This window comes from Anolis sagrei, chromosome 12 (genome assembly GCF_037176765.1).
Source record: "Anolis sagrei isolate rAnoSag1 chromosome 12, rAnoSag1.mat, whole genome shotgun sequence".
In the NCBI taxonomy this organism is placed as follows: Eukaryota; Metazoa; Chordata; class Lepidosauria; order Squamata; family Dactyloidae; genus Anolis; species Anolis sagrei.
In genome coordinates this window covers 2,461,123-2,477,714 of record NC_090032.1, presented here as the reverse complement: position 1 = coordinate 2,477,714, position 16,592 = coordinate 2,461,123, and the positions used below count along the sequence as shown (strand labels likewise).

General features: G+C 44.1%; 1 protein-coding gene across 1 annotated transcript; it reads left to right on the top strand.

Annotated features, from left to right (window-relative positions):
- Positions 1-8,028: 8,028 nt before the first annotated feature.
- On the top strand, positions 8,029-15,659 carry LOC132764219 (loricrin-like). The gene is made up of 2 exons (XM_060758115.2): positions 8,029-8,160; positions 13,556-15,659. The coding sequence occupies exon 2, from the start codon at positions 13,597-13,599 to the stop codon at positions 15,376-15,378; it is 1,782 nt and encodes a 593-aa protein (XP_060614098.2). The 5' UTR covers positions 8,029-8,160; positions 13,556-13,596; the 3' UTR covers positions 15,379-15,659.
- The last annotated feature ends 933 nt before the right edge of the window (positions 15,660-16,592 follow it).

Below are 16,592 nucleotides of genomic sequence, written 5' to 3'. Positions count from 1 at the left end.
CACTTTGACCAGGGACCACTCTCCAACATTAGTACCAAAAGGGTTACAAATCAGTTCTTGGTCAACTTTAGTTCTGATTTGGTTATTTGAGGTGCTGTTTCAGAAAATTGCATTGGATAGACCACATCAGCTCTAGTTTCAGAGACAGAACATATGCCATCCAGTTGTCACCATCTTCTCACCCACAGAAAACCATATTTAATAACCCTCGACACTATAAGAGGGTTTCACGGGACTCTTGTTGCAACGGTGTAGTAACAGTGAGGCCGTGACCCATGTTTTCGTTCTTGTGGACCACTGGTGGACCATGGACCACAGGTTGGTAATCACTGCTATGGATGAATCTAGGGATGTGCTCTTCGGGTTTTCACCCTGAAGCTGGTTCCAAAACTGGTCTTTATTGGATTAGATCTCACACAGAAATGCTGAAGTTGAAAAATGATTCATGATGGGGATTAACTTCTCTCTCTCCAAGTCGAAATCAATTTATAATAATAATAATGCTTTATAGCCTGTCAGACCACACTTGGAATCACACTGTGTCCAATTCTGGGCACCACAATTGAAGGGAGACGTTGACAAGCTGGAATGTGTCCAGATGAGGGCACCTAAAATGATCAAGGGTCTGGAGTACAAGTCCTATGAAGAGCGGCTTCACTAGATGGGCATGTCTAGCCTGCAGAAGAGAAGGCCAAGAGGAGACATGATAAGGGCCATGTATCAAGATATTTTATCGCTATGATACTTCACCTTGTTGATGGGAAGCTTCCCATCAGAGTGGAAATCATCTATCAGACAAATGGCAAGCTATTTAACCTCTCCCAACCCTACTATACACCTGCGAAACGTGAACTGTCTACAGATGTCAACATTGACACTAAAATACAACACCACCTGAGCTCTGTGAGTGCAGCCTTTGTCCAAATGAAGCAGAGAGTGTTTGAGGACCGGGATATTCGTAGAGAGACCAAGGTGCTTGTTTATAAAGCTATTGCCCTCCCAACCTTGCTACATGCTTGCGGACGTGGACTGTCTACAGATATCAACACTGACACTGAAATACAACACAGCCTGAGCTCTGCGAGTGCAGCCTTTTTCCAAATGAAGCAGAGAGTGTTTGAGGACTGGGACATTCGTAGGGAGACCAAGGTGCTTGTTTATAAAGCTATTGCCCTCCCAACCCTGCTATACACCTGCGAAACATGGACTGTCTACAGATGTCAACATTGACACTAAAATACAACACCACCTGAGCTCTGCGAGTGCAGCCTTTTTCCAAATGAAGCAGAGAGTGTTTGAGGACATGGACATCCGTAGGGAGACCAAGGTGCTTGTTTATAAAGCTATTGTCCTCCCAACCCTGCTATACGCTTGCGAGATGTGGACTGTCTACAGATGTCAACATTGACACTAAAATACAACACCGCCTGAGCTCTGCGAGTTCACCTTTTTCCAAACGAAGCAGAGAGTGTTTGAGGACATGGACATCCGTAGGGAGACCAAGGTGCTTGTCTACAAAGCTATTGTCCTCCCAACCCTGCTATACACTTGCGAGATGTGGACTGTCTACAGATGTCAACATTGACACTAAAATACAACACCGCCTGAACTCTGCGAGTGCAGCATTTTTCCAAATGAAGCACAGAGTGTTTGAGGACTGGGACATCCATAGGGAGACCAAGGTGCTTGCTTATAGATCTATTGTCCTCCCAACCCTGCTATACGCTTGCGAGACGTGGACTGTCTATAGAAATCACACGCAACTCCTGGAACGATTCCATCAGTGTTGCCTCTGGAAAATCCTGCAAATCTCTTGGGAAAACAAGCAGGCAAAGGTCAACGTGCTGGAAGAAGCAAAGACCATCAGCATTGAAGCGATGCTCCTCCGCCATCAACTCCGCTGGACCGGCCACGTTGTCCGGATACCTGACCACCGTCTCCCAAAGCAGTTGCTCTACTCCGAACTCAAGAACGGAAAGCAGAATGTTGGTGGGCAGGAAAAGAGATTCAAAGATGGGCTCAAAGCCAACCTTAAAAACTCTGGCATAGACACTGAGAACTGGGAAGCCCTGGCCTGTGAGCGCTCCAATTGGAGGTCAGCTGTGACCAGCAGTGCTGTGGAGTTTGAAGAGGCACGAATGGAGGGCAAAAGAGAGAAACGTGCTAAGAGGAAGGCGCATCTAGCCAACCCCAACTGGGACCACCTTCCACCTGGAAACCACCTTCCACCTGGCTCTTTGTCAGGAGGGCTTTGATTATGTTTTCTTGCCCTGGTGAAGGGAGTTGGACTGGATGGCCTTAAGCCAGCATTTCTCAACCTGGGGGTTGGGACCCCTGGGAGGGTCATGATGGGGTGTCAGAAGGGTTGCCAAAGACCACCAGAAAACACAGTATTTTCTGTTGGTCATGGAAGTCTTGTGTGGGAGGTTTGGTCCAATTCTGTCGTTGGTGAGGTTCAGAATGCTCTTTGATTGAAGGTGAACTATAAATCCCATTCACTACAACTCCCAAATCTCAAGGTCTACCCCCCCCCCCCCCCCAAATCCATCTGTGTTCACATTTGGGCACATGAAGTATTTGTTCCAAGTATGGTCCAGATCCATCATTGTTTGAGTCCACAGTGCTCTTTGGACGTAGGTGAACTACAACTCCCAAACTCAAGGTTAGTGCCCGCCAAACTCATCCAGAATTTCCTGTTCGTTGTGGGAGTTCTGTGTGCCAAGTTTGGCTCAATTCCATCATTGGTGGAGTTCAGAATGCTCTTTGATTGTAGGTGAACTATAAATCCCAGCAACTACAAATCCCAAATGACAAAATCAATTTTTTGAGTGAAGAACATACATTGGGTTGGTAGATGTCTTGTGTCCAAATTTGGTGTCAATTCATCCAGTGGTTTATGAGTTATGTTAATCCCACAAACGAACATTACATTTTTATTTATATAGATAGATAAATAAATAATAGTAGTTGCAGTAGTACAGTGTTCCTTCACTTATCGCGGGTGTTACGTTCCTGGATCACCCACCATAAGTGAAAATCCGCAAAGTAGGGACACTCCTCCACTAGTACCATAGTAGTAGTAGTAGTAGTAGTAGTAATAGTTTTTATCCAGCCTTTCTCCCGATATATAAGCAAACATTAGTTGGTGGTTGAGTTATGTTAATCCCACAAACGAACATTATTTATTTATATAGGTAAATAAATAAATAGTAGTAGTTGCAGTAGTACAGTGTTCCTTCACTTATCGAGGGTGTTACGTTCCTGGATCACCCACCATAAGTGAAAATCTGCAAAGTAGGGACGCTCCTCCACTAGTACCGTAGTAGTAGTAGTAGTAGTAGTAGTTTTTATCCAGCCTTTCTCCAAATATATAAGAAAACATTAGTTGGCAGATGAGTTATGTTAATCCCACAAACGAACATTATTTATTTATATAGGTAAATAAATAAATAGTAGTAGTTGCAGTAGTACAGTGTTCCTTCACTTATTGCAGGTGTTACGTTCCAGGATCACCCACCATAAGTGAAAATCTGGAAAGTAAGGACGCTCCTCCACTAGTACCATAGTAGTAGTAGTAGTAGTAATAGTTTTTATCCAGCCTTTCTCCTGATATATAAGAAAACATTAGTTGGCGGGTGAGTTATGTTAATCCCACAAACGAACATTATATTTTTATTTATATAGATAAATAAATAAATAGTAATAGTTGCAGTAGTATAGTGTTCCTTCACTTATTGCAGGTGTTACGTTCCAGGATCACCCACCATAAGTGAAAATCTGCAAAGTAGGGACGCTCCTCCACTAGTACCGTAGTAGTAGTAGTAGTAGTAGTAGTAGTTTTTATCCAGCCTTTCTCCCGATATATAACATTAGTTGGTGTGTGAGTTATGTTAATCTCACAAACGAACATTACATTTTTATTTATATAGAGAAATAAATAAATAGTAGTAGTTGCAGTAGTACAGTGTTCCCTCACTTAACGCAGATGTTACGTTCCAGGATCACCCACCATAAGTGAAAATCTGGATAGTAGGGACGCTTCTCCACTAGTACCATAGTAGTAGTAGTAGTAGTAGTAGTAGTAGTTTTTATCTAGCCTTTCTCGCAATATATAAGAAAAAAATATTTGGCGGGTGAGTTACGTTAATCCCACAAACGAGCATTATATTTTTATTTATATAGATAAATAAATAAATAGTAGTAGTTGCAGTAGTACAGTGTTTCTTCACTTATTGCAGGTGTTACCTTCCAGGATCACCCACCATAAGTGAAAATCCGCAAAGTAGGGACGCTCCTGCACTAGTACCATAGTAGTAGTAGTAGTAATAGTTTTTATCCAGCCTTTCTCCCGATATATAAGAAAACATTAGTTGGCGGGTGAGTTATGTTAATCCCACAAACGAACATTATATTTTTTTATTTATATAGATAAATAAATATATAATAGTAGTTGCAGTAATACAGTGCTCCCTCACTTACGTTCCAGGACCACCCACCATAAGTGAAAATCCGAAAAGTAGGGACGCTCCTCCACTAGTACCATAGTAGTAGTAATAGTAGTAGTAGTAGTAGTTTTTATCCAGCCTTTCTCCCGATATATAAGCAAACATTAGTTGGTGGGTGAGTTATGTTAATCCCACAAATGAATATTACATTTTTATTTATATAGGTAAATAAATATATAGTAGTAGTTGCAGTAGTACAGTGTTCCTTCACTTATCGCGGGTGTTACGTTCCAGGATCACCCACCATAAGTGAAAATCCGCAAAGTAGGGACACTCCTCCACTAGTACCATAGTAGTAGTAGTAGTAGTAGTAGTAGTAATCGTTTTTATCCAGCCTTTCTCCCGATATATAAGAAAACATTAGTTGGCGGGTGTGTTATGTTAGTTGGCGGGTGTGTTATGTTAATCCCACAAACGAATATTACATTTTTATTTATATAGGTAAATAAATAAATAGTAGTAGTTGCAGTAATAATAATAATAATAATAATAATAATAATAATAATAATAAACAGTGTATAATAATAATACAGTGTTCCCTCACTTATCGCGGGTGTTACGTTCCACGACCACCCACCATAAGTGAAAATCCACTAGTATCGTAGAAATAGTAGTAGTAGTAATAGTTTTTATCCAGCCTTTCTCCAGATATATAAGAAAAAATTAGTTGGCAGGTGAGTTATGTTAATCCCACAAATGAACATTACATTTTTATTTATATAGGTAAATAAATAAATAATAGTAGTTGCAGTAATAATAATAATAACAATAATAATAAGTTAATAATAATAAACAGTGTATAATAATAATACAGTGTTCCCTCACTTATCGTGGGTGTTACGTTCCAGGACCACCCACCATAAGTGAAAATCCACTACTACCGTAGTAATAGTAGTAGTAGTAGTAGTAGTAGTAGTAGTAGTTTTTATCCAGCCTTTCTCCCGATATGTAAGAAAACATTAGTTGGCGGTTGAGTTATGTTAATCCCACAAACGAACATTACATTTTTATTTATATGGATAAATAAATACATAAATAGTAGTAGTTGCAGTAGTACAGTGTCCCCTCACTTATTGCGGGTGTTCCAGGATCACCCACCATAAGTGAAAATCCACAAAGTAGGGATGCTCCTCCACTAGTACCATAGTAATAGTAGTAGTAGTAGTAGTAATAGTTTTTATCCAGCCTTTCTCCCGATATGTAAGAAAACATTCGTTGGCGGTTGAGTTATGTTAATCCCACAAACATTACATTTTTATTTATATAGAGAAATAAATAAATAGTAGTAGTTGCAGTAGTACAGTGTTCCCTCACTTATCACGGGTGTTACGTTCCAGGACCACCCACCATAAGTGAAAATCCACTAGTACCGTAGTAATAGTAGTAGTAGTAGTAGTAGTAGTAGTAGTTTTTATCCAGCCTTTCTGCCGATATATAAGAAAACATTCATTGGTGGTTGAGTTATGTTAATCCCACAAACGAACAATACATTTTTATTTATATAGGTAAATAAATAAATAGTAGTAGTTGCAGTAATAATAATAATAATAATAATAATAATAATAATAATAAACAGTATATAATAATAAACAGTGTATAATAATAATACAGTGTTCCCTCACTTATTGCGGGTGTTACGTTCCAGGACCACCCATCATAAGTGAAAATCCACTAGTACCGTAGTAATAGTACTACTACTAGTAGTAGTAATAGTTTTTATCCAGCCTTTCTCCCGATATATAAGAAAACATTAGTTGGCGGGTGTGTTATATTAATCCCACAAACGAACATTACATTTTTATTTATATAGGTAAATAAATAAATAGTAGTAGTTGCAGTAATAATAATAATAATAATAATAATAATAATAATAATAATAATAAACAGTGTATAATAATAATACAGTTACGTTGTTACGTAACTGTATTATTACATTCCAGGACCACCCACCATAAGTGAAAATCCACTAGTATCGTAGTAATAGTAGTAGTAGTAGTAGTAGTAGTAATCGTTTTTATCCAGCCTTTCTCCTGATATATAAGAAAACATTCGTTGGTGGGTGAATTTTTAAGACAACGAGAGAGAATGAGAGAGAACTTAATCCCTATAATGAATCCTATTAGCACTAAAAATTCCGGACCAAATGTTTTAATATATGAACGGGGAAAATCTGTTGTGGTTTCCTAGACCAACAAAGAGTCTACAGCCCACACCGTAATTGCAATACTACAGAAAATTCAGAAAATTAGAAGGTGGGAACAATAAGAGAGTATGACCACTGATGTTTGGGCTCATCTTCTGTCAATGTCCACGTGAGCTTTCTCTAGAGCAGTGTTTCTCAACCTGGGGGTCGGGACCCCTGTGGGGGTCACAAGGGGGTGTCGGAGGGGTCACCAAAGACCATCAGAAAACACAGTATTTTCTGTTGGTCATGGGGGTTCTGTGTGGGAAGTCTGGCCTAATTCTATCATTGGTGGGGTTCAGAATGCTCTTTGATTTTAGGTGAACTATAAATCCCAGCAACTACAACTCCCAAATGTCAAGGTCTGTTTCCCCCAAACTCCACCAGAGTCCACATTTGAGAACACTCAACATATTGAGTGTTCGTGCTAAGTTTGATCCAGATTTATCATTGTTTGAGTCCACAGTGCTCTCTGGATTTAGGTGAACTACAACTCACAAACTCAAGGTCAATGCCCACCAAGCCGTTCTAGAATTTTCTGTTGGTCATGGGATTTCTGTGTGGCCGGGTCTGATTCAATTCCATCATTGGTGGAGTTCAGAAAGTTCTTTGATTATAGGTGAACTATAAATCCCAGCAACTACAACTCCCAAATGACAAAATCAGTCCTCCCCCCAACCCCACTATCATCCACATTTGGGCATATTGGGTATTTGTGCTCAATTTAGTCCAGTGAATGAAAATCCATCCTGCATATCGGATATTTATGATTTATGACAGTAGTAAAATGACAGGTATCAAGTAGCAACAAAAACAATATTATGGTTGGGGGTCACCACAACATAGGGAACTGCATTAAGGGGTCACGGCATTAGCAAGGTTGAGAACCACTGCTCTAGAGCAGGCATGGGGAACATTCGGCCCTCCAGGTGTGGTGGACTTCAACTCCCACAATTCCTTGAGGCCAAGGTAAGCCTTTGGGGCGAATGCCGAGCCTCAAGGAATTGTGGGAGTTGAAGTCCACCACACCTGGAGGGCCGAAGGTTCCTGACCCCTGCTCTAGAGGAACCTCTTGATTGGATACACAAAGGGGGACAGGATTTTACTCCAAGTCCACTGGAAGCCCCTCCATTGATCCCTATCCATCACTTGAGGAACGTCAATGAAGCATCGGGAAAGGAATTGACCTATTAGGTGGAGCACCTCATTAAGATGTTTATGTTCCATGATGTCCTAAGCAATACCTGAGGAAAGAAAGAGGAGGGAGAGATAGGGATCTCACATGACTTATGAGGCATCTCAGGTTCCATGAAGCCAGTTGTTAGAGAGATCCGAACTATGTCACTTACCATTCCTGGGGGTGTCTCACTTCCCGTGGGAGAGGCCAAGAGCCGTATAAAAAGCATTGTGGTCTCTCAGTTCGACATTCGCTCCCTTGGGACTTCTTCGCTCTTGACACATCCGTTCAAGGAGGTAAGACCAAGCTGTGGTGCTTCAAGCTCATCTTCTTCTTTTGTTTTCATTGAGGAACGGTTGGCCTCGTTGCCAAGATCACATCATTGTGATATGCCGTAATTTTGCAAGAGGTTGACACTTGGACACTGGGATTATCTCTTAATGCCGTATGGAATTCTTTCAGAGGGAGGGGTAGAGAAGTCCTCACAAATCTGTGGCTGTCCAGATCTTGATGCTTGCCGATCAACCTCAGTCAAGCATGATGGGAGTTGTAGTCCAACACCCTCTGGATCCCTGATCAAGAGGTAGAAGGTTTTCGTGGGAATTCTTTCAGAGGGAGGGGTAGAGAAGTTCTCACAAATCTGTGGCTGTCCAGATCTTGATGCTTGCCGATCAACCTCAGTCAAGCTCGATGGGAGTTGTAGTCCAACACCCTCTGGATCCCTGCTCTAGAGGTAGAAGGTTTTCGTGGGAATTCTTTCAGAGGGAGGGGTAGAGAAGTTCTCACAAATCTGTGGCTGTCCAGATCTTGATGCTTGCCAATCAACCTCAGTCAAGCACGATGGGAGTCCAGATCTTGATGCTTGCCAATCAACCTCAGTCAAGCACGATTGGAGTTGTAGTCCAACACCCTCTGGATCCCTGCTCTAGAGGTAGAAGGTTTTCGTGGGAATTCTTTCAGAGGGAGGGGTAGAGAAGTTCTCCCCGTGGCCATCCAGATCTTCATGCTTGCCGGTCAACCTCAGTCAAGAACGATGGGAGTTGTAGTCCAACACCCTCTGGATCCCTGCTCTAGAGGTAGAAGGTTTTCGTGGGAATTCTTTCAGAGGGAGGGGTAGAGAAGTTCTCACAAATCTGTGGCTGTCCAGATCTTGATGCTTGCCGATCAACCTCAGTCAAGCACGATGGGAGTTGTAGTCCAACACAACTCTTGATCCCTGCTCTAGAGGTAGAAGGTTCTCATGGAGTTTCTTCCATTTATGTTTCATGGAAGGCAACCAGTTGCCCAACCTCAGTCAAGCACGATGGAAGTTGTAGTCCAACACCCTCTGGATCCCTGCTCTAGAGGTAGAAGGTTTTCGTGGGAATTCTTTCAGAGGGAGGGGTAGAGAAGTTCTCACAAATCTGTGGCTGTCCAGATCTTGATGCTTGCTGATCAACCTCAGTCAAGCTCGATGGGAGTTGTAGTCCAACACCCTCTGGATCCCTGCTCTAGAGGTAGAAGGTTTTCGTGGGAATCCTTTCAGAGGGAGGGGTAGAGAAGTTCTCACAAATCTGTGGCTGTCCAGATCTTGATGCTTGCCGATCAACTTCAGTCAAGCACGATGGGAGTTGTAGTCCAACACCCTCTGGATCCCTGCTCTAGAGGTAGAAGGTTTTTGTGGGAATTCTTTCAGAGGGAGGGGTAGAGAAGTTCTCACAAATCTGTGGCTGTCCAGATCTTGATGCTTGCCGATCAACCTCAGTCAAGCACGATGGGAGTCCAGATCTTGATGCTTGCCAATCAACCTCAGTCAAGCACGATGGGAGTTGTAGTCCAACACCCTCTGGATCCCTGCTCTAGAGGGAGAAGGTTTTCGTGGGAATTCTTTCAGAGGGAGGGGTAGAGAAGTTCTCACAAATCTGTGACTGTCCAGATCTTGATGCTTGCCGATCAACCTCAAAGCACAATGGGAGTTGTAGTCCCACACCCTCTGGATCCCTGCTCTAGAGGTAGAAGGTTTTCGTGGGAATTCTTTCAGAGGGAGGGGTAGAGAAGTTCTCACAAATCTGTGGCTGTCCAGATCTTGAATCTTGCTGATCAACCTCAGTCAAGCACGATGGGAGTTGTAGTCCAACACCCTCTGGATCCTTGCTCTAGAGGTAGAAGGTTTTCGTGGGAATTCTTTCAGAGGGAGGGGTAGAGAAGTTCTCACAAATCTGTGGCTGTCCAGATCTTGAATCTTGCTGATCAACCTCAGTCAAGCACGATGGGAGTTGTAGTCCAACACCCTCTGGATCCCTGCTCTAGAGGTAGAAGGTTTTCGTGGGAATTCTTTCAGAGGGAGGGGTAGAGAAGTTCTCACAAATCTGTGGCTGTCCAGATCTTGAATCTTGCTGATCAACCTCAGTCAAGCACGATGGGAGTTGTAGTCCAACACCCTCTGGATCCCTGCTCTAGAGGTAGAAGGTTTTCGTGGGAATTCTTTCAGAGGGAGGGGTAGAGAAGTTCTCACAAATCTGTGGCTGTCCAGATCTTGATGCTTGCCGATCAACCTCAGTCAAGCACGATGGGAGTTGTAGTCCAACACCCTCTGGATCCCTGCTCTAGAGGTAGAAGGTTTTTGTGGGAATTCTTTCAGAGGGAGGGGTAGAGAAGTTCTCACAAATCTGTGGCTGTCCAGATCTTGATGCTTGCCGATCAACCTCAAAGCACAATGGGAGTTGTAGTCCCACACCCTCTGGATCCCTGCTCTACAGGTAGAAGGTTCTCATGGAGTTTTTTCCATTTATGTTTCATGGAAGGCAACCAGTTGGTCAACTGGCATCTTCAGTGGTGGTGGTGGTGGTGGGGGGTGTGCCATGTTGGGTACGTAGTCAACGTTTTCAAGGGCCGTATGTGAGCAGTTAAGTTCATAGGCGCTGAACGAAGGAGTTCCCTCCCTCACGTCTGAATGACAACCAGAACTAAACAGAAGATGAGACGTCAACCACTCCCTTAATTTTTTAATCCTTTAGGATAATTAAAGGCTGAATCTGACAGGCAAGCATTCCTCAGCCAAACTGTTGTCAGTGAGGGCACACATTCATCTATTACACCGGGCCAAACTTGCTCAGCTAGAACCATCCCAGGTGCCTCCTAAACCATTATCTGACCTATATCTCTCTAGACCACATCAAGGGTTCACACGGCCAATTTGCAACCGCAAATCCAATTGGGATTGCACTTCCTTAGCTAGGAACAAGCACAAAGGAGAGACAATTGAGTTGTAGTTATGAATAGGGTGTGGGGGATCTACTACAAATATGAAAAAGGAGGCTCCCTTTGAGGAACAAACTCATTCATAGGAACCAACTACAGAAGAGAGAAGCTTACTAGAAATCTTTCCTAACAGGTATGTTGGATTCATGTTCTCCAAGATATCTGGTGTGAGGGACCAGCAACTTTCCCCAGTGTTACAGGAAAGGTTGCCATATTTTTGACTGTTGGTTGCTGTTATTATTTTATTATCTATCTTTCCTGGTGCTTCATGGACTACTGCTGGTCTATGTTCCATCACTATGACCCATTTCATTGACCACACTGGTCTATGGTGCACTGCAATGCTTCATGGACCACTACTGGTTTGATCTATGGACCAACATTTTGGTCCACCATCATTCCATGGACTATACTGGTCTACGGATCACTTTCCTTCATGGACTACTACTGGTCTATGTTCCATCACTATGACCCATTTCATGAAGCATTGCAATGCACCATAGAGCAGTGTGGTCCATTACTATGACCCATTTCATGGACCACACAGGTCTATGGTGCACCACAATGCTTCATGGACCACTACTGGTTTGATCTATGGACCAATGTTTTTGTCCACCATCATTCCACAGACTATACTGGTCTACGGATAATTTCCCTTCATCCCTTTACTTCATGGACTACTACTGGTCTATGTTCCATTACTATGACCCATTTCATGGACCACACTGGTCTATGGTGCACTGCAATGCTTCATGGACCACTACTGGTTTGATCTATGGACCAGCATTTTGGTCTACCATCATTCCATGGACTATACTGGTCTAAGGATCACTTTCCTTCATGGACTACTACTGGTCTATGTTCCATTACTATGACCCATTTCATGGAACACACTGGTCTATGGTGCACTGCAGTGCTTCATGGACCACTACTGGTTATCTATGGATCAAAGTTTTGGTCCACCATCATTCCATGGACTATACTGGTCTACGGATCACTTTCCTTCATCCCTTTACTTCATGGACTACTACTGGTCTATGTTCCATCACTGTGACCCATTTCATGGACCACACTGGTCTATGGTGCACTGCAATGCTTCATGGACCACTTCTGGTTTGATCTATGGACCAACATTTTGGTCTACCATCACTCCATGGACTATACTGGTCTACGGATCATTTTTCTTCATCCCTTTACTTCATGGACTGCTACTGGTCTATGTTCCATCACTATGACCCATTTCATGGGCCACACTGGTCTATGGTGCATTACAATGCTTCGTGGATCACTACTGGTTTGATGTATTGACCAACATTTTGGTCTACCATCACTCCATGGACTATACTGGTCTACGGATCACTTTCCTTCATCCCTTTACTTCATGGACTACTACTGGTCTATGTTCCATCACTATGACCCATTTCATGGACCACACAGGTCTATGGTGCATCACAATGCTTCATGGACCACTACTGGTTTGATCTATGGACCAACATTTTGGTCCACCATCATTCCATGGACTATACTGGTCTATGGATCACTTTCCTTCATCCCTTTACTTCATGGACTACTACCGGTCTATGTTCCCTCACTACGATCCATTTCATGGATCACACAGGTCTATGGTGTGCCACAATGCTTCATGGACCACTACTGGTTTGATCTATGGACCAACATTTTGGTCCACCATCATTCCATGGACTATACTGGTCTAAGGATCACTTTCCTTCATCCCTTTACTTCATGGACTACTACTGGTCTATGTTCCATCACTATGACCCATTTCATGGACCACACAGGTCTATGGTGCACTGCAATGCTTCATGGACCACTTCTGGTTTGATCTATGGGCCAACATTTTGGTCTACCATCACTCCAGGGAGTATACTGGTCTACGGATCACTTTCCTTCATCCCTTTACTTCATGGACTACTACTGGTCTATGTTCCATCACTATGACCCATTTCATGGACCACACTGGTCTATGGTGCTTTCATGGAGCACTACTGGTTTGATCTATGGACCAACCTTTTGGTCTACCATCATTCCATGGACTATACTGGTCTATGGATCACTTTCCTTCACCCCTTTACTTCATGGACTACTGTGGATCATCACTTTCATCCACTATCACTTCATTGACCAGATCAGCCTATGGAACTCTACTGGTCAATGGTCCACCAATTCATGCACTAGTATATGGACCACCATAGCAGTGCAAGATGATTATATGTAGAGTATTGTTTTGGGTTCCTTCATGGGTTCCTTGATGAGATCTCAAGGAATTATATGTAGAGTATTGTTTTGGGTTCCTTCATGGGTTCCTTAATGAGATCTCAAGGAATTATATGTAGAGTATTGTTTTGGGTTCCTTGATGAGATCTCAAGGAATTATGCATGTAGCTTTGCCTATTGTGATGTCTTACAACTTGTTTCTTCGCTCTCTTTCAGAACTTACCTTCACCAGACAACTACCCCAGACTCCTGGAAAGATGAGCCAGCAAAGACAAAGTGGCTGCTGTGGATCCAGCAGAGGATCGCCTGGTTGTGGCCGTCGTGGCAGCGGCAGCGGCAGTTCATGCTGTGGAGGCTCTTCAGGTGGAGGTTCATCTTGTGGCCGTCGTGGCAGTGGCAGCGGTAGTTCATGCTGTGGAAGCTCTTCTATTGGAATTGCCCAAGTCTCCGGAGGATCATCTTGTGGCCGTCGTGGCAGTGGCTGTGGAGGCTCTTCTCTTGGAATTGCCCAAGTCTCCGGAGGATCGTCTTGTGGCCGACGTGGCAGTGGCTGTGGAGGCTCTTCTCTTGGAATTGCCCAAGTCTCCGGAGGATCATCTTGCGGCCGACGTGGCAGTGGCTGCGGAGGCTCTTCTCTTGGAATTGCCCAGATCTCCGGAGGAGGAGGATCTTGCTGCTCTAGTGGAAGTGGATCAGGACAAGGTGTTGTCATTGTGTCGGGAGGCCAAGGGTCTTCCTGCTGTGGCAGCAGTGGAGGGATCCAACAAATCCGAAGCTCTGGCTGCTGCAGCGGTGGAAGCTCTGGTGGAACCGTCATTATACCAGCAGGTGTTGGTGGCCAGTCTTCTGGATGCTGCGTCGGAGGGGGATACGGTGGTGGGATGAGCCAGCAAAAGATTCCACTGATTGATGGTGGTTTTGGATCTGGAGGCATTGGCTGTGGAGGGGGCAGTGGGGGTGGAGTAGGTGGACAATCCATCATTGTACCTGTACCTGTGAGTGGTGGCAGTGGGGGATGTTATGGTGGTGGAAGCTCAGGTGGACAGCACGTTATTGCAAGTGGAATCAGTGGTGCATCTGGCTGTTGCAGTGGAGATTCTGGTGTTGGTGGTGTCAAGGTTATTGGGGGTGGATCTGGTAGAGTCTCCCCTGTTTATGGAGGTGGTGTATCAGGTGGGGGTGTGAAGGTTATAGGTGGAGGATCTGGTAGAATCTCCCCTGTTTATGGAGGTGGTGTATCAAGTGGAGGTGTCAAGGTTGTAGGTGGAGGATCTGGTGGAGGAGGATCCATCTGTGGAGGTGGTGTATCAGGTGGGGGTGTGAAGGTTATTGGTGGAGGATCTGGTAGAATCTCCCCTGTTTATGGAGGTGGTGTATCAAGTGGAGGTGTCAAGGTTGTAGGTGGAGGATCTGGTGGAGGAGGATCCATCTGTGGAGGTGGAGTATCAGGTGGAGGTGTCAAGGTTATAGGTGGAGGGTCTTGTGGAGGAGGATCCATCTGTGGAGGTGGAGTATCAGGTGGAGGTGTTAAGGTTATAGGTGGAGGGTCTTGTGGAGGAGGATCCATCTGTGGAGGTGGCATATCAGATGGGGGTGTTAAGGTTATTGGTGGGGGATCTGGTAGAATCTCCCCTGTTTATGGGGGTGGTGTATCAGGTGGAGGTGTCAAGGTTATAGGTGGAGGATCTGGTGGAGGAGGATCCATCTGTGGAGGTGGAGTATCAGGTGGAGGTGTCAAGGTTGTTGGTGGGGGATCAGGTAGAGTCTCTCCCGTTTGTGGAGGTGGAGTATCAGATGGGGGTGTCAAGGTTATTGGAGGAGGATCTGGTAGAGTCTCCCCTGTTTGTGGAGGAGGTTCCGGTGGGCAAACCATTGTTGTGAGTGGAGGAAGCAGTGGAGGCTGCTGTGGTGGTACATCTAGTGGGGCTTCCGTTGTTGTTGGAGGTGGTGGCTCTTCCCAGGTCAAGGTTCCCCTTGTTATTCCACCTTGCTTAGGGCAAACCAAGCAGGTTACCTCACTGCCCCCTTCCTGCAAGTAACGTGTGAGAAAGCAGATGTCCCTCAACCAGCTGGTTGGCATGTTCTTACAATGTCCTTTCCAGCTGATGATCTCCTGCATGTTGCCTATCTGGTGCTTCTCTTCAATGGCATTTTATGATTTGAATGTTTCTCATAATTAATGCACAATGGACTACTCCAAAATAAGTTATGTTTTGTGTATCTTTGTGGTGGAAGGGAATGAATAAGAATCCCTTGCTAATTCTGTTTTCCATCTCCATTGTAATGCATGGGAGATAATAAAAGCTTACCTCAATATCAACATGTATCTTGGTCCTTCTTGAATCACGCTGTCATGAGCAACACCTGACTACTGATATCACATCTGTGTCTACATCTCTTTGAATCAGCTTTGATACAGATTCAGAAATCTATTGGTGCAGCATATACAATTTTGGAGTTGGACCAACCAACTCAACTGCATGTGCCTGAATGTCCAAGGATCTGTGATCCAACTTTGTCAACATAGGATGGAATAACATACATATATGTTGTTGTTCATTCGTTCAGTCACTTCTGATTCCTCATGACCTCATGAACCAGCCCACGCCAGAGCTTCCTGTCGGCCATCACCACCCCCAGCTCCTTCAAGGTCAAGCCAGTCACTTCAAGGACACCATCCAACCATCTTGCCCTTGGTTGGCCTTGGTTGGCCCCTTGGTTGACACATTTTCCCCAGCATCATTGTCTTCTCTAAGCTTTCCTTCTCATGATGTAACCAAAGTACTTCATCTTTGCCTCTACTATCCTTCCCTCCAATGAGCAGTCGGGCTTTATTTCATGACGTATGGACTGGTTGGATCTTCTCGCAGTCCAGAACTTTCCTCCAACACCACAGTTCAAAAGTGTCTATCTTCCTTCACTCAGTCTTCCCTATGATCCAGCTCTCACATCCATAGGTGACTACAGGGAAGACCATTGCTTTAACTATGCGGATCTTCGTTGCCAGTGTGATGTCTCTACTCTTCACTATTTTATTGAGATTGCTCATTGCTCTAACATACATTATTTACAAATAACTAGCCGTCCCCTGCCACGTGTTGCTGTGGCCCACTCTGGTGGTCATGGGGGTTCTGTGTGGGAGGTTTGGCCCAATTCTATCGTTGGTGGGGTTCAGAATGCTCTGTGATTGTAGGTGAACTACAAATCCCAGCAACTACAACTCCCAAATGTCAAGATTCTATTTTCCCCAGAC

Bases quoted from the DNA above. Each gene is read 5' to 3' on its own strand.
- LOC132764219 (XM_060758115.2), top strand. From the start codon at position 13,597: ATGAGCCAGCAAAGACAAAGTGGCTGCTGTGGATCCAGCAGAGGATCG.